This window comes from Dryobates pubescens, chromosome 23 (genome assembly GCF_014839835.1).
Source record: "Dryobates pubescens isolate bDryPub1 chromosome 23, bDryPub1.pri, whole genome shotgun sequence".
Classification (NCBI taxonomy): Eukaryota; Metazoa; Chordata; class Aves; order Piciformes; family Picidae; genus Dryobates; species Dryobates pubescens.
This window is the reverse complement of record NC_071634.1, coordinates 13,366,196-13,389,476: the sequence shown is the minus strand read 5'-3', so window position 1 is coordinate 13,389,476 and position 23,281 is coordinate 13,366,196. Positions and strand designations below refer to the sequence as shown.

Here is a 23,281-nt window from a genome sequence, read left to right as displayed (position 1 = left end):
GCCCAAGACCCAACTCTGAGAGCTTTAAGTTGCAGACAGGTCACTAACAAGTCAGGTCATTAACTCCTCTACCCTGTATTGCCTTTTTCCTTCAGGGGAAGGGTTCTGAAGTGCAGCAGGTTGCTCTCACACTGTGAAGAGCAGGAGCACTGGAAACTTTGCTCTGGAAGATGCTAAAGCTTTTGTGTGAGGATCTTCAGCCACCTTGTAGCACTGCTTTGCTCTCCTTTGCTCTCTTTCTGGACTCCACGGTGCTGGCAGAGTTCCCTTTCACCTGGTACTGAACAAGTGGTTGGAAATCCCTTTTAGTTCATCCCCAGTTAAATGTGTGTTTAACTTTTGTTGTTGTTCCCTTTCTCTTTTCCAGTGCCACTGGCTTGAGTATGGACTGGAAACCTTCTAGAAACAGTCTCAGGGCTGCTGCACTCCATTTCTGGCTGTCATCTCTAAGAGCTCTTCAGAAGTAAGTAAAAAGAAATGGCTGAGCTTTTTCTGGCTCATCCCCTTGGGTGGATCCCCGTGCTGAGCTCTCTTGGCTACTGCTGTCAGCACTATGGGTCCGGCCCCTGCTTGGATCCCCCTGCTGAAATCTCTTGGCCACTGGTGGTGTTGTCATGGCACTGTCTCCTGGTTCCCATAGGCTGCTCCAAGCAGTGTCACAGCATCATAGAACAGTGTCCCCTCACCATTCTCCTCACCCTGCAGGAGGATGGGAGCCTGCAGAAGGCAAATCACTGTATTGCTGCCACGACACAGAGGGACACCAAAGAGATGGGAGGAGGCAGAGATGCTCAGCAGGGCTGGAGGTTCCACACCATGGAAGAGGGATGGAGGAGATGGAACAGGGATAGAATAGGAACAGGGATAGAATAGGAATAGAATTAACCAGGTTGGAAAAGACCTCTGAGATCAAGTCCAACCTATCTCCCAACACCGTCTTATCAACTAAACCATGACACCAAGCACCCCATCCAGTCTCTTCCTAAACACCTCCAGTGATGGTGACTCCACCACCTCCCTGGGCAGCCCAGATCTTGTCCTAGTCCAGCCAAAACCATTCCACTTCAGCACTGTCACTTCTTGTTTAGGGACTTTCCTGTGAACATTTGTGCTGGTTTTAAACGTGTGGGTTGGTTTTTGAAGGGCACATGTGCTTTGAAAGTTTAGGTGCAGAGCTTCACTGTGTTCCTGGCCCTCCCAAGTGTCTCAGTTTCCCCCCACAGCTCTGATCCATTTGCTGCAGACCTCTGCTAGCTCTGCTTCTCAGTCCCTGTGCTAAGGGCTGAGACTGGGCGCCTTGGTCTGAACCCCAAGTCAGTGTTTCTGTGTCTGGAAGATGCAGCATCTCTTGGGCACCAACTTCCACCTCACTGAGGTGGTGTATGCTGGTTGAACATCTCTGGGGAGCTGGGTGTCAGAGCTCATCAGGAGGTGATGGGGCTGTCTTTGAGGGGGAGAGCCTCAGAGGGAAAGCAGGACACATGCCCATGGACAGGAGATGATGTTTTGGGTAATTTGGGTCATTGAAGGACCTCAGTCATCATTATTTCTGATCAAAACCACTGCAGAAGCAGCATGGAGTCTGCACATGGCTGGGCTATTGGCCACCCTGCTGAGAAAGTGGGTTAATCCCCTCTGTTTTCAAATCAAAGAGGCTTTAGATACTCCAGAGCAGCTCATTGTGAACTTCTCTGGAGGCAAGAGCAGTCCTCAGTGATGCTCCTTACAAGCTGATAGTGCTGAGTGATTGATTTCAGCCATCTGGGCATGCTGGAGAAATGTCAACACCTGCCATAGAGGGAGGATTCCTTTGGGATCTTCATCCTGACAAGACCAAGAGGCTGAGGACCTGGCAGATAATGGGATTGCTCAGAATTTGCATAGCAATAGCTCTGCCTGTCACCTGGCCACGTGAGTTAATAGGGTGTAATACTAACAATTAATGGTTAATAAGATAGCCACTTTAATGGTCACTTGTACAGGAAGATGGAAGAATGTATCTGGGGGCAGCCTTCATGGAGCAGTGGAGGATTTTGTTCAGCTCTTGTCCCTGCAGGTGGAGGGGGAAAGCTTTGGCTGTTTGGTGTCTTCAGCTTCTCAGCTTTGTTTTCTTTGGGGTTCATCCATCTCACTCCAGCAACATCCCTGCTCCTCCAGCTCTGTGCTCTCAGCCAAAGGCAGAAAGCTGTGCTTAGCAGCTAAGCACGCTGGCCATTTCCTCTCCTAATGACCATTAAATGCAATTAGCACGTCCCACCCTGCCCCAGAAGCAAGGGTCTTGGCAAGGTCATCGTGGCCTGCAGCTGGAGAAATGCTGCACTGAGGGTTTTAGGAAGAAGAATTATTGCTTTTAATCCTTCCTTCACACAAAAACTGGTCTCTTCCTTCCTGCCCTCCCAAAAAGCAGTCCCTGCAGAGAAGGTGCCCTCCAGCCACTCAATGCCTGTCCCATGAGCTGGATGAGGGCAGTTGGTTTTCCAGGGATTTTTTGGCTTGTTCTGCTGGAAATGGGGGGTGGGGTTGGAGGGTGGGGTGGTGGCCAACCCCTTCTCTGGAGTCCCCAGACCTGCAGGAGTTTTGGAAGGGCAAAGATAGGTTATAGCCTACAAAAATGGGGCAGGGATGGGTGGGCAATTCTGCTCACTGAAGCTATTGCAGGGTTTGGAGGCTCTACCATAAGTAAAGTAAATGTTTAGCCAAACCTAAGGGCCCATGAAGTTCATCACCTTTCAATGCACCTTCCCTCCTTGCTTCCTCTGCCAGGACATGAACTTCACCACTGTGCAGGAGCTGTCTGCTTCCCAGGAGTGCAGCAAGAGGCAAAACTCCCTCCTTGTCTCTCCTTGCTAACACACAGGAGCTGCTTGCTGTGTTCCTCACCAAAGGCATCATCCAGAGAAGCTGGAAAATTCCCTTCTGTCCATCACAACCCTGTGTTCTTCTGGCCAAACCCTGATCCCAGGGGTGGAAAGCAGGGCAGGATTTCCCTGAAACTCTCCAAGCATCTGTTGATGGATACTTTTGCATGTAAGAGCTGGCCCTTAGGGACTGGGTTTCTTCTTGGGTGGATTTGTCTGGGGTTTGAGACTGCAGCATCCTTTGGTCCTGCAGCAGGGAGTTCTGCAGATCTCTCTTTCTCCTTGGAAATACTGGGTGGCATTTCCTGCCAAGTATCAGTGAGTTTAGCCTGGCCACTGAAGCTGCCCCTGCTCCCCAGGTCCCTCATAGAATCACAGAATTGTGTTGGTTGGAAAAGACCTTTAAGATCATCCTCTCCAGCCATTCTTTACTAAGGCTGGTGCTAAACTATGGCCCTCAGCACCACATCTTTACCTCTTTGAAACATTTTCAGGGCTGGAGAGATCCTGGCCTGTTTCAGTGCTTGAGAACCCCTTTCAGTCAAGAAGCTTCTCCTAAGGTCCAACCTAAACCTCTCCTGGTGCAACTCGAGGCTATTTCCTCTCATCCTATTGCCTGTTCCTTGGAAGAACAGACCAACCCCTACCTGGCTCCAGCCTCCTTCAGGGACTTGTAGAGAGCCAGAAGGTCTCCCTCAGACTCCTTTCCTCCAGGCTGAACAGCCCCAGTTCCCTCAGCTGCTCCTCACAGGAACTGGGCTTTGCAGGTTTTGTTGGTGTGTCAGCCCCATCCCATCTTGGCACGTTGAGGGGCTGCAAAAAGCCCCACCCATAGCACACAGAGTGAATCAAGCCAGCCCAGAGCTTCAGCACACACTGCCCTGGCAGGGAAGCTATTTTAGCCAGCCTCCCACACACGCTGCGACGCTCGAGCAGCAAAGGAGGAACCTTGGCTTGAGCACAGCCCCACCAGCCCTGCTTCAGCTCAGCAGTGCATCCTTGCAGATGTGCTTTTGCAGGGAACAGCTGCCCCTAAAGCCTCCTGGGGTTGGTGCTGGCTCTGACCCCAGGTAGCACAGTGCTCTGCATCTCAGAGATTTAAAGGTGTTCTGCCTGCAGTCACAGAATGCGCTGGGCTGGAAGGGACCCTCAAAGGTCATCTTGTCCAACATCCCTGCAGGGATCCCTGCAGGGACATCTGCCACTAGAACAGCTTGATCTGGGCCCCATCGAGTTTGACCTTGAATGCCTCCAGAAATGGGGCTTCTGTGGAGGGCTAGAAGGTGTCAGGGTGTTTGCACAGCACCAGGATGGGTGACTGAGCTGGCTCTCCAGGACTCCCTGAAAGGAGGTTGGAGCTAGGTGGGGGTTGGGCTCTTCTGCAAAGAACAAGTGACAGGACAAGAGGAAACGACCTCAAGTTGCATCAAGGAAGGCTTAGGCTGGACATCAGGAACAATTTCTTTCTAGAAAGGGTTGCCAAGCCCTGTCCCAGGCTGCCCAGGGCAGTGTGCAGTCCCCATCCCTGGAGGGGTTTCAAAGCCCTGTAGATGTGGTGCTGAGGGACATGGTGTGGTGGTGACCTGGCAGTGCTGGGTTAAGGGTTGGACTCTGATCTTAAAGATCTTTTCCAACCAAAATGATTCTATGATTCTAAGGCAAAGGCTGATCTTTAGGGGTCTGCATGTCCCTGGCTGTTTGCTGCTCTTCAGTGCAGAGCTGCACACATACAGGACCTCCCAACAAGCAGAGATGGAAAAATGCAGGGGGCAGGGACAGAAACAAAAAGGAAAAACCAAACAAACAAAAAGCACGGTGAAGGGTGCTGTGGAGAACGCTTTCATCCTCTCTAGCCTGCTTCTGGATTGCAGGCTGCTGCTCCTGTGCCGTGCGACTGCCTTCAAAGGCATCTTCTCAACTTCCAGCCTTTCTCTCGAGGTCACTGTAAGCTTCACAAATTGCTGCAGGACCTGGACCTTGACCGCCCCCATCCCCGGTCTTTGCTCCTCCCTGGGGCTCAGAGGGAGCCAGCGAGGACCATCTGGGTCCCTGCCCGGGGAGAGGCGAGGGGAGGGCGGTAGGAGGGACCGGGAGGCGGGGAGGGGAGAAGGATGCTCCAGGGCTGGCTCTTCGCTTTCTCTCCTGCCCGGAGCTCGCAGGGGCTTGCCTGGAGGATGTCTCACCCCCTCGGCACAGGTAAGTCCAAGACCCCCATCACCTCAACCCTAGGTGGGGGCTGCCACGGAGAGGAGGGGATTGCGATCCTGTTTCTATTTAAACAAAACTCCCTTCAAGGGAAAGGGAAAAGGAAAGGGGGCTGTGAAACAAAAAAAGAAGGGGCTGCAGGTTGTGCCTGCCGCTCGGAGCCCTGCAGAGGGATGAGCCCTGCCCCAAAGTTTCCCTGCTGATGGCTGGGAAATACTTAGAGGGGTGAGCAGCCGCGGGTGGGAGCGTGGGAGCTGCTGTCGGTGCGTCTCTGCTCGGTGCGTGGTGGTGATGCTTACAGCTCCGGGATGCCCTGGCTGTGAGTGGTACCCTGGGGGTGCCGCATGTGCTGGAGATGTTCCCGCTGCCATTCCCAGCTCCGCATCCTGCTCCCGGAGGACTGTTGCCATTACGTGCCACGGGCATGGGTTTTCAGTCCCAGCTTGGAAGCCGATGTGCCAAAGCAGGCAGATGTGTGTGCAGGCGTTGGTGCCTGCCGTGTGCTGTCACATACTCTGCTGTAGCTACATGTGGGGAATAGGGATGTAGTTGCATGGAATTGCAATGTATGGATGCACGGGAGAGTTGCCAGAGCAGCAGCACAGCTCAGCAGCAAGGCATGAAAACAGGGACAGCTAGGACGGACTGCTGCTGTCTGTCCTTCTGGAGAAGCGCACAGCCCAGCAGGCAGCTCCTTGCAGGTGGACTGGGCAGCCCTGCTCCCAAAGAGCGGAGAGCAGCTCTCCCCGGGCACCCTCCAGCAACCTGCCTGCCTGTAAGCAGACTTGGGTAGGAGCTTCTTGCCGAGCACACGAAGGCAAGAGCTGGGGGTGGGGGGGATATTGTGTTTTCTTATCCTGCTTGTGACAAGATGTTCTGGTTTGTCACCGGAGGTGTCATTGCTGGGGGAGAGCTCGTGTGGCTGCCCGCTGCGGTGAGCTCGGAGCATGCTGCTCGGGGTCGGCCCCAGGCGGTTTCTGGAGCACCATCTTCTCTTTGTGGAGAAGGCAGAGCAGCAGCACCCGGCTCAAAAACCCCTCCTGCCTCCATTCATGACTGAGGAACCCTCCGTGCCAGCCGAGCCAGACCTGCCCTCCTCCAACCTCACCAACGCGACGGACTGCGGCGAGGAGATCTTGCTCTATGGGGACACGGAGAAGATCGTCATCGGCGTGGTGCTCTCCATCATCATCCTCATGACCATCGCTGGCAACCTGCTGGTCATCATCTCCGTCTGCATCGTCAAGAAGCTCCGGCAGCCCTCCAACTACCTGGTGGTGTCCCTCGCGGCCGCCGACCTGTCGGTGGCCTTTGCCGTCATGCCCTTCGTGACCATCACAGACCTGGTCGGGGGAGAGTGGCTCTTTGGGAAGGTTTTCTGCAACGTGTTTATCGCCATGGATGTTATGTGCTGCACGGCCTCCATCATGACCTTGTGCATCATCAGCGTGGACAGGTAAGGGAGGGCGAGGCACCTGCCCTGCATTCAGGCAGGCTGGAACAGAAGGGTGTCTCTGGAGCTTGAGGGCCACCGGAATCACGTTCCTGCTTGGATGAAAGCCTCTGCAGGTGTTTTCCAGGCACACAGGGTAGCTGAGGGCTTTCTGTAGGGATTAGATGCCTCAGCCTTTGGAAGAGCTGGGCTTAAGCTGCTTCCTCAAGTAATTTGTCTAAGTTTCTTGCTTAGTCTTCCAGTTCTAGGCAGATTCTCCACATTGTTCCTTCTTGGCTTGAGGAACGCAGTGTAGAGGAGAGACCAGTGACCTGACCTTCCCCATGGGAGTAGGCTGGAGCTGTTATTATTCACACACAAAGAATGGTTATGGGGCTTCTGCAGCCCAATCCTATGGGATAATTTGTTGTTCCCCGGACTTGTGCATTGGTTAAGCATGTCAGCAACTCCCCGAACCCCTTCCCTAGTCCCCATCTGGCAAAGGGGCAGGGCTGGGGCAAGTCAGCACCTCCATGGCTCTAATTATAGCAGCCTGCGTCACTGGGGACATGGCACCGAGGAGCTGGTGGGCCAGGGCCAGGTCTGACACACGTGCTGGCTTTCTCCAGGGGCTGCTTTGGGGTTACATTGGCACTGCTGAGCCAGGCTGCTTTGTGACAAGCAGCTGAGAAAAGGCAGAGAACCAACAAGCTGTGTGCCTTCAGCTCCACCACCTCCCTGTCACCTTCCCCAGGTGTGAACTAGGGTGACAAAGCAGAAAGCACTGAGAACATCCTGCTGGTGGGGATTAACTTTATCTCCTGGCAAGCAAACAGCAGGTCCTGCTCTGAAGCCCTCCCCACCACAACTGCTCCCCTATGAGCCACCCGTTGCCCCACAGCCCTGGTGGGAAAGCCAAGTCCCTGCAGAGCAAGGGCCAGCTCTCTGCACAGCTCACCTTGTCCTTCTGGAAAGCCTGCTAGCAAGAGAAGTGAATACAGAGGGAGCTGGCAGGAGCGTGGCTGGCAGAGGGAAAGGAGGGAATGCAGTGGTGAAAGGCATGAGAAGCGGGGAGGCAGCTCCACACTAATCACATCAGCTTTGCTTGGAGAGATTTCCTGTCTTTTTTTCCCCTGCTCTTTCATTTTCCCTCCCCCTCTCCCCCCTTTCCCTGGATACTCTTCCCAACACCCCAGAAACAGGAGAGATCTTTCACCAACCCCGTGGCAATCCGTTCCGCTTGTCCATCGCATCTCTGCCACACAATGTCACCACTCCCACGAGCAGACCAAGCCCCAGGGATGCCACACAGGCACGTGCCCAGGGCTGAGGCTGGTTTGCCTTTCCCCCCTGGGAAGGGATCGGGCAGGATGTTTGTGGGGAGATGTGAACACAGCATGGGGAGGTCCTTACGTGCCGAGGCTGAATTCTCAGCTTAAACAGGAGCAAGCCTAAGGCTGCACCCACTGGTCATACAGCCGAGGAGGATCTCTTAACTGGGTGATGCTGGAGGATCTTGTGAGTACACTTTTTCTATCTTCAGCAGCCCCTCCACCTCTCTGTGGACCTTCTCTGCCCATCTCTCCCAGACAAGCTTTGCAGGGCTGAGAGCTGTCCAGCAGCAGGCCGGCCTCAGGCCCTTGCTGCCAAACTCATGATGCCAGCACTGAGCTTCAGGGAGGGAAAATCATCCCACCCCACAGGGACATGGTCCCATGACTCTTCTCATGTAGCTCTCAAGCACTTACTCAGGTCTGCTGCAACATCTCAAAGTGCCAGCCAACAACCTCCACCATTCTTTTTTCACCATTAGACAGGAAAAAGGCACTGCAGCAAAGGAAATGATGGAGAGAGCAGGCTGCTTCAGACCTCTCAGCAGGCTGATGGAGGAAAAATCTGTGATACAAGAGGCTGCACAGAGTCTGAGGCTGCCAGCATTGGCTTGCTCTTCAGGGGCTTTTGCACAGGAACCAGATCATGCTGAGAGCTTGGCTGGGCTGCAGTGTTACTGTTTGCTTTCAAACCTTCATCCCCATAACAAAAAGCATGATGTGGAAGTTGGGTGGTCAGAGGGAAATTGCCCAGGATGCATTTCCAGGTGGGAAAAGAGACAAAGAGCGAAGGCTGACCAGAAAGAGGCCAGGTGGGATGGGGCTTTGAGCAACCTAGTATGGTGGAAGGTGTCCCTGCAGGCAGTTATGGAGCTGGACAGAGGGACAGCACAGACCCAGGACTGTGCTTGCATTTGCTACCCCAGCCTTGGGATGGGCCAGGATTTTTGGTTTAGTTCTTGGTGGAAACGTCTCCACAAGCACACTTTTCTGTTTCTCTGCTGATACAAAGCAAAGGCAACCACAGAGCAAAAGCAAATGAGCAGAGAGCCTCAAATGCCTGCTCCACCAAAGCTGAAGTGGTTGTCAGTGGGACTGACATCTCCCCATAGGGTGATGGCAAGCTGTTTCTCCTGCCCTGCAAGAAAGAAGAGGGACAGCACTGGTGCTTCTCAAAAGTGCAAATATCTCCTCTAGTTCTGCCCTGAATGCCAGCATGGTCAGCACTGGTGCATGTTTCACACAAAGAGGAAGCTGTGTTTCTATTGATGGCTGAGGAGTCCTCACATTTTGGTAAGCTTAGGTAGAAAAGATGCTTGGTTTGACCAGGATGACAAGTGCTATGAGAATGTAGGTTGCTACTATTGATTATTAATGCAGAGTGCTTTCTAAAAGCCTCTTGATTGAAGCTGGTAGAACTAATCTTGTCTGAAGGGAGATTTGATTGATTTTCTTTCAAATCCCAGAAGAAAAAATGCTGGAAGCATCCATCTTTCTCTTACATTTTTTTAATAGAAAAGCCTGCCAATGTTGTAGATTCTTTCATGGCACAAACCTAAACCAAAATATTAACAGCACAAACCCCCTCCTGGCTGTTCAGCTTCTGATGGATCTGTCCATAACAATGCCAAGCAGCTGACAAAAGAACTTCCCCAAACCCCACATATCACCTGGGGTTTTCCTAGTCTCCATCCATTTCCCAGGCAGCCCCACTGGGGCTCTTCCATCTCCCTGGAAAGTGTTTTCTACTCAAAATCAGATTATATGCTCCAGATTGATGGGGACAATCTTTTGAGTAGGGCTTGTTGCAGCATGACAAGGAGTGATGGTTTTAAACTACAAAAGGGAGATTTAGATTAGAGAGAAGGAAGAAATTTTTTGCACTGAGGATGGTAAAACATTGGCCCAGGTTGCCCAGAGAGGTGGGAGATGTCCCATCCCTGGTACCATGCCAGGTCAGGCTGTCTGGGGCTCTGAGCACCCTGCTCTAGTTGCAGATGCCCCTGCTGACTGCAGGGAGGTTGGACTAGAAGAGCTTTACAGGTCCCTTCTAATCCAAACCACTCTCTGAGTCTATGATTCTAGGAAGGTACAAGGTAGATGCAGTCTCCAGCTGCCCTTTGCATCCTCCACCTGGAGGCTCCTTCTCCTTCAGCAGGATGAGGCAGCCATAGCCTCAGGTTGGAAGTAGGATACTGAGCTTAAATTTGTTCTAGAGGAGGCAGGGGATTGTGATAGAACATTGGGATCTAGTAAAGCCCTATTCTGGGCTCGTTTGGGCTAAGCCAACTATTGTGAGCAGAGGTTCATCCTTTCCAGTCCACCAGCTGCAGGATGGAGATGGGGAGCCTTGGAGAGGTTTTGGTTTTCTTTCTTATTTAATCCCTGACATCAGGACTCATCAGTTATCACTAAGTACAGACTAGATGTGATGAACAGCCTCATCCATGAGGCTGGTGGTGGAGACCAGCCTGGGGCAGGGCTTGGGCTTCCCAGGAATCTGGGGGAGCGAGGACATGGAAACAGTTTAGTGCACAAGAAGGAGAGGCTACACAGTCAGCTCTGCACAGTGGGGATGCTGCACAGGCTGCTGGCAAATGACTGCTCTGGGAACTGGCTTTGGTTACCAGATTAGTCAATTAACCACGAGACACCCCCCAATAAAAAAACCCCAAACAGATTCAAAGGAAGAGAAGTGGCTGTGAATTTGATGGCAGCTCTGTGCAGCCTGCCCCCACCCCAAGCCTGGCCTGTTTGGAGGCCTTCCCTGCTCTCATCAGAATTCTGAGCAAAGTCCTCAGAGCAGCTCCCTTTCCTTCAGCAGCACGGGTGGCAGGCACCCGCAGGTGACACCTGTCAGCTCTGGCTGCTCTCTAAACCTTGGCACCCTGTGTCCTGCTGTGCTGCCCTGGCAGTTCCTGAAGGTGCAGCAAATCCCCAGCGGATTGGCTTCCAGAGCAAACCCAGTGACAGCCTCCCCCAGGGCAGCTCAGTGCACAGCTCTGGGCTCGGGCATTCAGAGTGAACCTGGGGTGCCGCAGAGCGCAGAATCATGGAATGCAGCTGTTTGGAGGGGACCCTCGAGGGCCATCTTGTCCACCCCCCCTGCACTCAGCAGGGACATCTGCAGCTAGAGCAGGTTGCTTAGGGTCCTGTTGTGTTTGACCTCGAATGTCTACAGGGATGGGACCTCCACCATCTCTCTGGGCAACCTGCTCCCACTCATCTCTCTGAGTGCTGACCTTCCAGCCAGGCTCATCACTTCTCACTGTGGCCAGCCCTGGTGGGAAGGAGCAGGTGGACTGGTTTGGAATTAAAAACCAGCCCCAGTGTCCACCTCATCTCCCTGGATCTCCTCTTTCATAGGCAGTGCTGGGCTTTCAAGCAACACGGGTAGTCATGGAGCGTTTGTCCTGGTTTTGTGACTGAAGGGAAACAGGAAGAGAAGAACTCAGTGAAAGAATTCAAATTCATTTTATCAGGAAGTCAAAGGAGAATGCTTTAGGTTTGAATTTATTTAGTGGTCAGGAGAGGAGGAGGAATTAGATTTATTTTTATCTTTATTTCCATCTTTTTCCAACCTTGGGAGAGGATCTGGAAAATAGAAGTAATCAGGGAAGGAAAAAAAAAATATCTCCTAACACCTACAACAAGACAGCTTGTCAGGAAAGAAATAATGATCCAAGAGAGGCAAAACTCTGTAGAACTCTCCCTCTCTGGCAGAAGAGCTCCTTCTTCCCTCAACCAGCTTTCAGCTGCTGTGCTCACTGCCCCTCTGGGCTGGCACAGTTCATCCAGGATCAAGGAGAAGTTGATGCAATCCCCACCTCCAAATGCTACAAATTGCTGACAGCAGGCAGGTTGGGATCAAACCCCTGTAGCACAGAAGAAACCCATAGCACAGAATCCCAGCGTGGTGGGGTTAGAAGGGACCTGTGAAGGTCATCTAGTCCAACCCCCCTGCTAACGCAGTGTCACCTAAAGCAAATCACCCACCTATGAGGAGGAGGTCTTGAACAGCCTGGGCTAGGGGGGGTGTCCCTGCCCATGGCAAGGGGGTTGGAACTGGGCAGTCTTTAAGTTCCCTTCTGACCCAAACTATTCTATATGACCAGATAAAGGTTGAGCTGAACAGCAGGCAGATGTTTTTCAGGGACAGCATTGGCTGATGGTGGCCAACTCCCTACTGATCTCTTTGTTTACAGCTGTAATTCACCAGCTACCCTCTAACAATCTCTTAGTGACACAAACCCTCTCCATCAAGGCTGGAGTCAGTGACACTCCATTGTCTAACAGGAGCTGATGCAGCCTCCAGCTCCTTTCAGTCAAGCTGACAAGATAAAAGGTGACTCTGTAGGCCACCACATGCTTTTGGGGTCTCCTGCTCAGAGTTCCTCTCATTTTGCTTTTGAGGGAGTGCCGGACACCATCACTTCGGGAGCTATGGGCTGTGCAAGGGAGCAGACTGCTCCAGCTGTTTGTCTCACTGCTGAGATCTCACTCATTGTCAGAGGTCACCTCTGTCAGATCTTGCCAGGAACCTGTAGGTTTGTTCTAACATTGCAGGCTGGATGGGAAGGGGAGGGATGTGGTGTGCTGCTGACAGTGGCGCTGCACATGGGTGCTAGTGCAAGCACACAGTCCATGGGCTGGAAGGAGGTGTGAAACAAGAGCTGTCAGTCTTGCACCGCAGTCCATCACTCCATCACCATCTTTGCTTTCTGTGGCCATCCAGACATACCCTTAAGTTTTCCCATAAAGGCAAGATTGCTCCTTGCTCCCACACTCACCTCAGGGACATCTCAGGTTGTACTTCTTCCCCAGGTTCCTAAGTCACCTTGGGCAAACAGGGGAAGACCGTTGTCCTTCCCACCTCCCAGCAAACCCTGCTAGGAATCTGTTCATTTCATCTGGACCTGGTGCAAGTATCACTCTGTGGATCACCCATCCCACTCCTGAATGGCAACAGTCTGGAGTGAGTTACGTGCCATGGCTGGAGGCTGTGCGCAGTAGTTCTGGTGGCAGGCAAAGGGTTGTAAGCACTTTAGTTCCCCAGGAGGCCACGTGGGGCTCAGCCTGCCCTCAGCTGTTAAATGCCATCTCCCGTCTGCATGGGGTGGTAGAGTGAGCAGCTGGTTAGGAAGGACAAACCCCCTGGCAGCCCTCACACCTTGTGACCCCCCTGACCTTTGCCACCCTTCCTTCCCCAGGTATCTGGGGATCACTCGGCCGCTGACGTACCCCGTGAGGCAAAACGGGAAGCTGATGGCCAAGATGGTCTTCATCGTCTGGCTGCTCTCCGCCTCCATCACGCTTCCTCCTCTGTTTGGCTGGGCCAAGAACGTCACGGTGGAAAGAGTCTGCCTCATCAGCCAGGACTTCGGCTACACGGTCTACTCCACGGGGGTCGCCTTCTACATCCCCATGGCCGTCATGCTGGTCATGTACAGCCGGATCTACCGGGCGGCCAAGGACAGCGCCGAGAAGCACCGCTTCATGAACCTCCCCAAGCACTACGAGGAGGAAGGCGTCTACTGCCTGGAGGCCTCCAGCCGCGGCCACCGCAGCTCCAGGCGGACCAAAGCGGCGGAGGAATGCGCCACGCTCTCCAAGCTGCTCCGGCAGGACCGCAAGAACATTTCCATCTTCAAGCGGGAGCAGAAGGCGGCTCGGACCCTCGGCATCATCGTGGGGGCCTTCACCTTCTGCTGGCTTCCCTTCTTCCTGATGTCGACGGCTCGGCCGTTCATCTGCGGCATCCGCTGCAGCTGCATGCCCCTGAGGCTGGAGAGGACTCTGCTCTGGCTGGGCTACACCAACTCCCTCATCAACCCTTTGATCTATGCTTTCTTCAACCGAGACTTGAGGACTACTTTCTGGAACCTCCTGAGGTGCAGGTACAGGAACATCAACAGGAGGCTGTCCGCTGCCAGCATGCACGAAGCCCTGAAAGCCACAGAGAGGCACGAATGCATCCTGTAGAGCTGTGTCCTCTCGCTCAGTGCCTGACCAACCACCTCCTGCCTCTCCATTTCAGGTTCCTTGCTTCTTCTGCCTCTCGAGGCTGGCAAAAACCATGCGTGCCATTGTCCCCCCTGCCAGGCATCACCACTGAGAGAGACACCCCTTCCCCTCTCCCCAGCAGAAGCTGCTGTTCTTCTCCCCCCTTCTAACCATATTCCAGGTGGGAGCTGGAAAACAAACAGGACCGGGGGGGATTCATGGTCTGCCACCAACTGTGGGCAAGTCACACCACCTTACTGTGCCTCAGTTTCCCCTTCTGTTAAAAAATAAATAGAAAAAGAGGAAGGACAAGAAACCCTCCCAACCAAACAAAAAGCATCCTACAAACTTGGTAAGAGTGTGGCTCTCCACCTTCACAAAGGGCTCAAAGGTCTGTGGAGGGCACACAATATCCTCTGTAAAGATGACACTGGCTGCACTTCTCTAATGGAATACGGTAGCAGCTGCAGGCTCTTTGTAGATCCAAGCCCTCAAGGCATCCCAGCTTGCACGAACTCTTCCCACCTGTGTAAGAGCATTGTACACACTGAGCTCGTGTCCAGGTCTGCACGTCAGAGCAGTGACCCCACCGGCCCTGTCCCCTCTCACGCCGTAGCACTGGGAAGAGGCACACTCCCAGAAGGTGACTCAAATCAACAGGAAGATTCCTTTCTGGTTGGATAGGAAAGTCCAACAGCTTCCTCATCAGGGCCACTAGTGACCAGTGGGCAAAGACAGCTCTGTTTATTGGGTTGTGCTGTAATTCCTTCTCAGACAAGTGATGTGTGCTCATAGTTCGCGGCTAATCAACTCCATCTAAGCACGCTTTGGTTGGCAACAGGAAAAGGTACAGAATTTCTCTGACAGTGTCCAGCAAGCTTGAAAAAATGCACTCATTGATGTATCCTTTTTTAAACAACAAAGAAAGAAGTCTGCTTTCCTTATTTTGGTTGTAGGCTCTGTGGTCACTTTGGCTTTAAAGCATTTCTCTACTGCATTGTAGCGCTGAAACTTGGTCTACTTTAGTGAGGCCACATCTGGGGTTCTGGGTCCAGTTCTGGGCTCCCTGCTCAAGAGAGACAGGGAGCAGAGGTTATGGAGATGCTGAGGGCCTGGAGCATCTCTGTGAGAGCCCTGAGGCTGTTTAGCCTGGAGAAGAGCAGCCTGAGAGGGGATCTTATCAATGCTCAGCAAGAGCTAAAGGCTGGGGAGCAAGAGTATGGGGCCAGATTCTTTTCACTGGTGCCCAGTAACAGGACTAGGGGCAGTGGGTACAAACTGGAACCCAGAAGGTTTCATCTGCACATGAGAGGAAACTTTTTTGCTGCGAGGGTGCTGGAGCCCTGGAGCAGGCTGCCCAGAGAGGTTGTGGAGTCTCCTTCTCTGGAGAGATTCCAAGTTCAGCTGGGCATTGTGATCCTGGGCAAGCTGCTGTGGGTGCCTTGCTATAGCAGTGGGGTTGGACTGGATGACCTCTAGAGGTCCCTTCCAGCCCCCCACCATATTGGGATTTTGTGATTTGTCTTCCTGCTCCTGACCAACCTTTTTCATCAGCCTGGCTTTGCAGGCTCACCAGCTTTACCTATTTGTATATGGTATCTGCTTTGTGGGGTCAGTCATTTGAACATCTCCTAGATGGGTTTTGTCAAAGCCAGAATCTTCAGAGGCTCAGGAAAGGCATTTCTAGCTCTCCCTCTACTAGAGAGTTTCTTTTTCAAGCAAGGTATGAGTGGTGACAGTCCCATCTCTTGCAGTATCATGCAGCATGATCTCTCCATGCACAGCCAAATTGGCTGTTGGATATCTTGGCTGACTGCTGGCATGGTTTGGATTAGTAACTAAGATTTCTCCTGTGAAATCTTTTGTGCTCTCACTTCTCCTCTTTCTAATAGACTTTTATATCCTGTTTATTTTTACACTTGCTTTTTCTGGAGATGCTGAAGAAGTTCTCCAGCTCAGGCTGGTGATTCACAGCAGAGAAACTGTCTCAAGCCCACTGGCTCTCAAGCCCAAGGGGCTGAGAGTTTAGGGTCAGGAACAGCCGGTTGTTCTGATGTTCTCCAAGGCTGTGTCCTCACATCTGGAGCCAGAGTGGCACATGAGAGCAGGGCAGGTTGGTGTAGCTGTTGTATGGGGCTCCAGTGGGAAATGCTTAAAGATCAAACAGCTAAGGGTTTTGAAGGAGGACCTAGTCAGGAGGGATCCTAATGTTTTTGCTGGAGCTCTGCTTCACCTGATGGAGCTATCCTATGCAGGAGCTCTTTGAAGAGTAGTGAGTGATTCTGCTAAGATGGTTAACAGTTTCCTAGCTATCTCCCACGGTTTGCTGCCTACAGCAGCATGTTTGTGTTGGGTTTGTGTAAGGCTCCCTGGACCAGGCTTTCTCTGGATGGCAGAGCATTCCACACTTTGTGCCTTGGCCTTGCAGCCACTTTCAGTCCCTAGTCCCTGCTGCTCAGAGGCTCCTGTTCCAACACAAAATGCAGCCCTGGCATGGCAGCAGTAAGGACCTGGCCTCTGCCTTCTGCAAGAGATGGATGCTATTGTCCAGGGAAACAGTTCCTGGGATGCCCTGTGGTCTTGCATCCTGCAAACCAGAGACCCCACCAATACAACGAGGCAGGAGGTGACATGAGCCTACCTCACACTCCTGCCATATTTACTGGTGCTAAACCTTGCCACAACCTCTCTACTTCCCCTTGATGCTGTATGTTCTCCTTGGTGTACTTGCTACTGATCACCCTTTCCCAGCATGGTCACCACTCCTCATGATTTGCCTGCTTCTAAGCTCATGCAGGAAGTCCCCACACACCACACCTCTGGGACATGCTCTGACTGCCCATTTCAGGTCCTGCTTAGCACAAACAACTCTTTTCCTCCCAGAAAACACTCTGGGCCACCATCTCCTCTGTCACAACATTTTAGCAGCAGCTCTGGTATGCCATGGGGACATGAAGTTCCTGCAGGGTCTGATTTCCTCCAGCTCCTTTCCTGCCATGGAGCTACAGGGTGTCCTTTTGCCAGAGCTGTCTGGATTAGAACTAACCAGCTGCTAATTCAACCAGTCTCATCAGGATCCTGAAGCCCCAGGACGGTCCATTTCACATTCAGCACATAATGAGAGCATTTGGTTTGTTCTGCTGCAGGATATGGATATGCCTGAGGTCATAGTGCAGTGGTTTTACTTATCTTCTGCATTAGAGGTTCTTAAACTGCCTTCAAAATGCATAATCTTGTTTAATTCCACCTAACATCTCTATTTGGATGGCATTTCCAGCACTGCATTCTGCAGAAGAGCTCCCAGACAGCATCTGAGTCTTTGAAATGAAGGTGTATGACTCCTGGGTTTGATGGTTCTTCCAGAATAAAAATAGCAGGGAAAGGATATGATCCTTGATGACCCAACCCCTACACTTCTTCCAAGCAAGGAACCCAGAAAAATAGCTCATTTAGCTTAAAAACCAGTGACTTTTTTTGACCTAGATCTGCATGGGAATTTTTCACTCAAAGCTTATCTGATCATTAGGTTTTTTTCCTTATATTTCCATATAAGATGATTCTGCCCCTCTGCTCTGCTCTGGTGGGACCCCACCTGGAGTACTGTGGTCAGCTTTGGAGCCTCCAACACAAGAAGGACATGGATCTGGTGGAGACAGTTCAGAGGAGGGCCATGAGGATTATCAGAGGGCTGGAGCACCTCTTCTGTGAGGGCAGCCTGGAAGAGTTGGGTCTGTTCAGCCTGGAAAAGAGAAGGCTCCAAGGAGACTTTAGAGCAGCCTTCCAGTACCTGAAGAGGGCTACAAGAATGCTGGAGAGGGACTTTTCATAAGGGGCTGTGGTGACAGAACAAGGGGCAATGGCTTTAAACTAGAGCAGGGTAGAGCAGGTTGGAAGAAGCTCTTTACTGTGAGGATGGTGAGATACTGGAACAGGTTGCCCAGAGAAGTTGTGGATGCCTCAGCCCTGAAAGTGTTTTAAGACCAGGCTGGATGAGGCTTGGAGCAACCTGATCTAGGGGGAGGTGTCCCTGCCCATGGCAGGGGGGTTGGAACTGGATGATCTTTAGGGTCCCTTCCAATTCAAGCCATTCTATGATTTTTAGCTGCAGTTGTCTTTCAAAGAAAAGCTTTGTTCCTGGAAACAATTCCCAAACTTTGTATCCCAAACTATTTAAACACAAGAGCTTCACTGAAACAAAGAGTTTTGCTCAGAGAAGTAATGAGATAGCTGCATGATTTTTCCAGTAGTTGTTGTCTCAAGCTGTGAGCCATCAGCTTAAACTCTTGCTTTTTAACTCCCCAAGATTAAATTGTGTTCAAGTTACATAAAATGTGCCTCCAAAGCCACCAAGGACCTTTTCTTTCCCCACACAAGAGTGAGCACCAACTATTTCATTCAGCCAGTCAAGATCCTTGTAGCTGAGGCACTAAATCACAGTGAAAAAGTCCTCTGTGGAGTTTGGGTTTGTGGTTTATTTCTTGGGATGGTTTGGGGTTTGGGTTCTTTCCTGTCAGCCAGGAATCAAGGCATTTGGCATCTGCCAAAAATAAAAAGTAAAGGTTTAAAATAGCTCTGAGCCAATGTGAAAGTGATTGTAGTGAGCACACATGTGCCTACCCAGACTGGGTGAGATGTAAGAGAAATAAGCTCTGCAGAGTCCATTTTCTGAGCTCATGGAGGAAAGTGTCAATTTAAGAGGACAAGAGGAGCTGTTGTGGGCAATGAGAGAGTCCCAGCAGGCTAGGAGCAACGTGGTGGAAAAGAGTAAGGAGCCTCAGGCAGAGAAAATTGAAGTAATTCAGCCATAAAATGAGTAGGTCTCAGGTTGGCTTTTAATTCCACTTCGAGTGCAGGGGAAATACAAAGGCAGAAGAGGTCTGGGGATGGAAGATGGTTCTGACAAATGCCTACAGCTGTCCCAGCTGGAGTTGGGAAGGTTTTGATAACCACATTCAGCAAAGCCAGGCAAGAGCAGCCAGAGATGTAACAGACAGCCCAAGGCATCAGCAACCTTCATGTCTCTTCCCAAAGAGCAGCAAAGCCTCCCAGGCTCTGGTGTCAGCACTTTGTGGAAGGGTTTGGCTGTCAGAGCTGAGTGCTGGAGATCTGCATGGACAGCTCAGCAAATCCACTGTGCTCTTCACCTCTGCTCAGGTCCTGCCATCTCCTGATGACAGTGTAATCATAGCACCACAGGATTGTTTTTCCACAATCAGCCAGTCCAGCCATTAACCCAGCACTGCCAGGTCCCCACCACCATGTCCCTCAGCAACACATCTACAGGGCTTTAAAATCCATTCAGGGGATGGGGAGTCCAGCACTGCCCTGGCCTTGACAACCCTGTTGGGGAAGAAATTGTTCCTCTTGTTCACCCTAAACCTCCCCTGGCACAACTTGAGTTCTTGTCAATGGTCATGCCCCTGCACTCTGCAGTGGGAAGGCCACACCTCAAATGCTGTGCTCAGAAGAACAATAAAGGTGGTCAAGGGTCTAGAGCAGAAGTCTTGTGAGGAGCAGCTGAGGGAACTGGGGTTGTTCAGCCTGGAGAAAAGGAGGCTGAGGGGAAACCTTCTGGCTCCCTGCAACTCCCTGAAAGGAGGTTGGAGCCAGGTGGAGGTTGGTCTCTTCTCCCCAGGAACAAGTGACAGGACAAGAGGAAATGGTCTCAAGTTGCAGCAGGGGAGGTTTAGGTTGGGCATCACAAAAACTTTCTCTGCTGAAAGGGTTGTCAAGCCCTGGACCAGGCTGCTCAGGGAAATGGTGGAGTCCACATCCCTGGAGGGCTTTAGAAGCTGTGTAGATATGGTGCTGAGGGACATGGTTCAGTGCTGGGCTGATGGCTGGATTTGATGATCAGAAAGGTCTTTTCCAGCCAAAACAACTACGATTCTCCAACCATAGACATAAGGAGATGCCTTGGCAAGAACACCAGAGAAAGGACAGTCTGGAGCTTCTTCCTTCCCACCCTCTGCTGCTTTCAACGCATCCAACCATTTTTAGCTCAGGAAGTTCCCTGCTTAGGCATGGTTTCTGTGCAAGCTTCAGTGTAACCCCCTGCTTCCCTGCAGGCAAATGCCAGCTCTTCCATCTGGGACTGTATATCCCCACTTAACAGCCCGGGCTGGGGCACCTGCCTGAGCAAGATGCCCTGGGCACTGCAGAGTCGAGCAAGGAGAAGACAAATAGGAGGACTAATGGTGGCCAACAAATATTTTGAGGGGGATTACAGTGAAGATAGAAGCAGACTCACCCAGGGGAAGAAGAAGGAGAAGAATCTTCTTTGAGATATTCAAGCCTTGGCTGGACCAGACCTTGAGCAACCTGACCTGCCTTTGCTTTCTTGGTACAAATGGGATCCCATTGTCATCTCCCAGCACAGTCTGAGTCTCATCCCAGTACAAAGTGCATCTTCTGAAACCCTGATTCCATCCCAGGACAGACCAGGACCCATCCCTGCAAACTGAGACCCTGATGCCATGCCAGTTCAGACTGGGGCCCCCTCCAGCTACAAACTGAAGCTCTCTGAGCTCTCCCAGTGCAGAATGGGCCTTGTTCCAAAACAAGCTTAATCCCCTAGTCCCCTCCCAGAACATACATGGTCTCATCCCAGCACAAACTGCATCATTTTGCTCCATCCCAGTACACTCTGTGTCCCATGCCAGTACAAAGTGGTTAGAAGTGCCCTTCTAATGCATGGCATTGGTCCACAGATCTGCAGCTTTCCCTTCCACGTTCAGTGTTCTGTGGTTTGGGTGATTTGCTTGGTTTCCCCACTCAGGCTCATGTAAATATTTATCATCTCCATTTTTTTTTTGGCAAGATGATCTGCAGATCTCCTACCTGCCACGTGAAGAAGCTCCTTCTATTTTGAACCTCCTAGTAGCATGGAAGCTGCGTGACTCATCAAAGCAAAAGGCAGCCACTCAACACTTGCCACCCATCTTCTTATGTAAGAAGTGGGTTCCCTTTGTTTGTTTTATTGCCATTTCAATCTGGAGACCTTTCATATATGCTGTGCAACATCTCCACTTGCCCTGACTCTGCTCCTTTGCACCATCTCTGCATCCCTCTGAGCCAGAGCTTGAGCAAAACCCCAATAACACCACGTGGAAGGGCAAGCCACTGCCCTAAAGCCATCTTGTGGCACATAATGAAGAGAAGAGAAGAGGTGGCTATTTCCAGCCCTTCCCAGCACTGGCACATGGGGAAGGAAGAAGAATCTGCTCAGATGGTTCCACTTTCTTTTAATAACCACAAGATCTTTCATGTAGAACATACAATTTCAGAAGAAATCCAGAAGAAAGTGGGAGTCAAAAGATGAGGTTTTTGCAAATGCCTGATGCTGTGAAGGGCTGAGTGTGTCTTGCAAATGGTCATGCTCCTTGGCTCTCTTTGCTTGCATCAGTGCTTGTCCCCAGCCTCTTGGTCATCCAGGTGGGCAAGTCCAGGTCATCCAAGGCAACACACAGAAATTGCCATCTGGGTTGCCTCCCCGTGTTTCCTCTTTGAGAGATCTGCTTCTCCGTGACAAGAATATCACAGCTCTCTTAAAGAGGGGCAAAGGCAGCATCTCCTGCAGAAAAACAGCCCCAGAAAAGGGTTTGCAGTTCTGTGATGGAGCATGTGAACCCAAGAGGTCTCACAACAGCATCTGACCCCAGGGTGCAAGGAGCAGCTCATGCATGGTGGCAATTGGAGCACAGTATGACATGAGTAGTGTCCCAGGGCAGGGTATATGGAGAAGGTGGAGGTGCAGCATGACATGGTGTCCTCTCCCAAGTGGAAGAGGAGCTTTCTCTGCAGCCCACACTAACACACACAGCATGGTAGAGGCTGGAAGGGGCCTCTGAAGATCACTGAACCAAACTCCCCTGCCAGATCACTTAAAGCAGATCACAAAGGAACACATCCAGGTGGGCCTTGAAAGTCTCCAGAGATAGTCCCCACTGTCTCTCTGGGCAGTCTGTTCCTGTGCTCTGCCACCCTCAAAGTAAAGAAGTTCCTCCTCATGTTTAGATGGAACTTCCTGTGTTCAAGCTTATGTCCATCACCTCTTGTCCTGTCACTGGGGACCACTGAGAAGATTCTGTCCCCATCTTCCTGACAGCTACCCCTCAGGTTATTTGTAAGCAGTGTCTGACATCCAACATGATGGAGCACAACATTGTGGTGGAGTCACCATCACTGGAGGTGTTCAGGAGGAGACTTGATAGGGTGTTTGGTGCCATGGTTTGGTTGATTAGGTGGTGTTGGATGATGAGTAGGACAACTTGGTTGAGCCCCAAGTTCTTTGACTGCTGGGGGACATCAGCACTTGTGGGGGCAGGTAGGAAGAAGAGCCACCCTGGAGGCATGGTCAGGAGATACTCACACCATCACACTTAGGTCAGTCCCCAGCATTTATGTGCTAACCCCACCGTGTTTCAGCACCAAAGTGCTGAGCCTCAGCCCTGAAGCCCTCAAAGGACACATTCCAGGCTGTCTCAGATGCACTCAGGCTCAGCTCTGAGCAGCCAACACACACTGTACATTTTCTGCTCCCTTTGCCAAGCACATGGACCTTGGACAGCAGCAGCAGCAGCAGCAGCACTCCTGTGCTGCTGCACAACTTGGCAAAGAGCTGCCCTAGCAATTTAAAAACAAACAAAAATATTCCAAGCATTCTCTCTCTGGGGGGTGTGTGTGTGAGGTGCTGGGAGATAGCTGGGAACTTGCAGGGCTTGCTCCAGCCCATGCAGAGGGAAAAAAAGAAAGTAAAAAACCACCACAAGCAGTTGGAAATTAACACTTCCTCAGGGATGAGGAAGGCTACACAAAAACTGTGTTGTTTGGATCCACTTTTTCAGCCTCCCTGAGCATCCTCCCCTCACATCTCTGACTCTTCCATCATGGTCAGTGGTCTTTTAGTGCAGAGATCAGGAAAAGAGGGTGGAAGAGGGTGGCCAAAAGCCAGGCACCGGTGACAGTACACAACAGCTCAGCTATGTGCTAGGAACTAGCCAGCAGAGCTGATGAGTGCCCTGCTCCCAGCCTGTGCTTTTTCTGTTGGAGTGGCCTCTCAGTGCCAAATGCACATTTTCAGACTGCGAGGTGCCTCGGTCGCGTCACTTGCAGACTGAAGCTGTGGGCAGCAGCTTATTGTCATCTGCCTGCTGTGAGCACACCCAGGTGAACTGCAGCCACCTTGCTCTCTTGAAATAGGCAGCACAGAATCACAGAATCCCAGCATGGTAGGCACTGGAAGAAATCTCTGGAGGTCATCTGCTCCAACTCCCCTGCTAAAGCAAAGTCACCCTGAGCAGGCTGGACAGGCTCACACCCAGATGGGCTGTGAGTATCTTCAGAGAAGGAGACTTGCAGCAATAACAGGTCATGGGTATGGCTCTGTGGTGAGCTAGCAAAGCTGCATGTGGGTTCCCTGCCATTTCCATCAGTATTTAGCTCCACATTGC

The 23,281-nt window shown here is 51.7% G+C and overlaps 1 protein-coding gene across 2 annotated transcripts; it reads left to right on the top strand.

The window, feature by feature from the left end:
- The first annotated feature begins 4,946 nt into the window (after nt 1-4,946).
- LOC104300464 (5-hydroxytryptamine receptor 7-like) lies at nt 4,947-17,701 on the top strand. Of its 2 annotated transcripts, XM_054172415.1 has the most exons (4): nt 4,947-5,054; nt 5,957-6,519; nt 13,037-14,730; nt 17,383-17,701. In XM_054172415.1, the coding sequence occupies exons 2-3, from the start codon at nt 6,011-6,013 to the stop codon at nt 13,806-13,808; spliced, it is 1,281 nt and encodes a 426-aa protein (XP_054028390.1). In that variant the 5' UTR covers nt 4,947-5,054; nt 5,957-6,010; the 3' UTR covers nt 13,809-14,730; nt 17,383-17,701. The 2 variants fall into 2 exon arrangements, with proteins under 2 accessions (XP_054028390.1, XP_009899056.2); XM_009900754.2 differs by lacking the exon at nt 4,947-5,054 and having other exon boundaries at nt 5,934-6,519.
- Nucleotides 17,702-23,281: the final 5,580 nt, after the last annotated feature.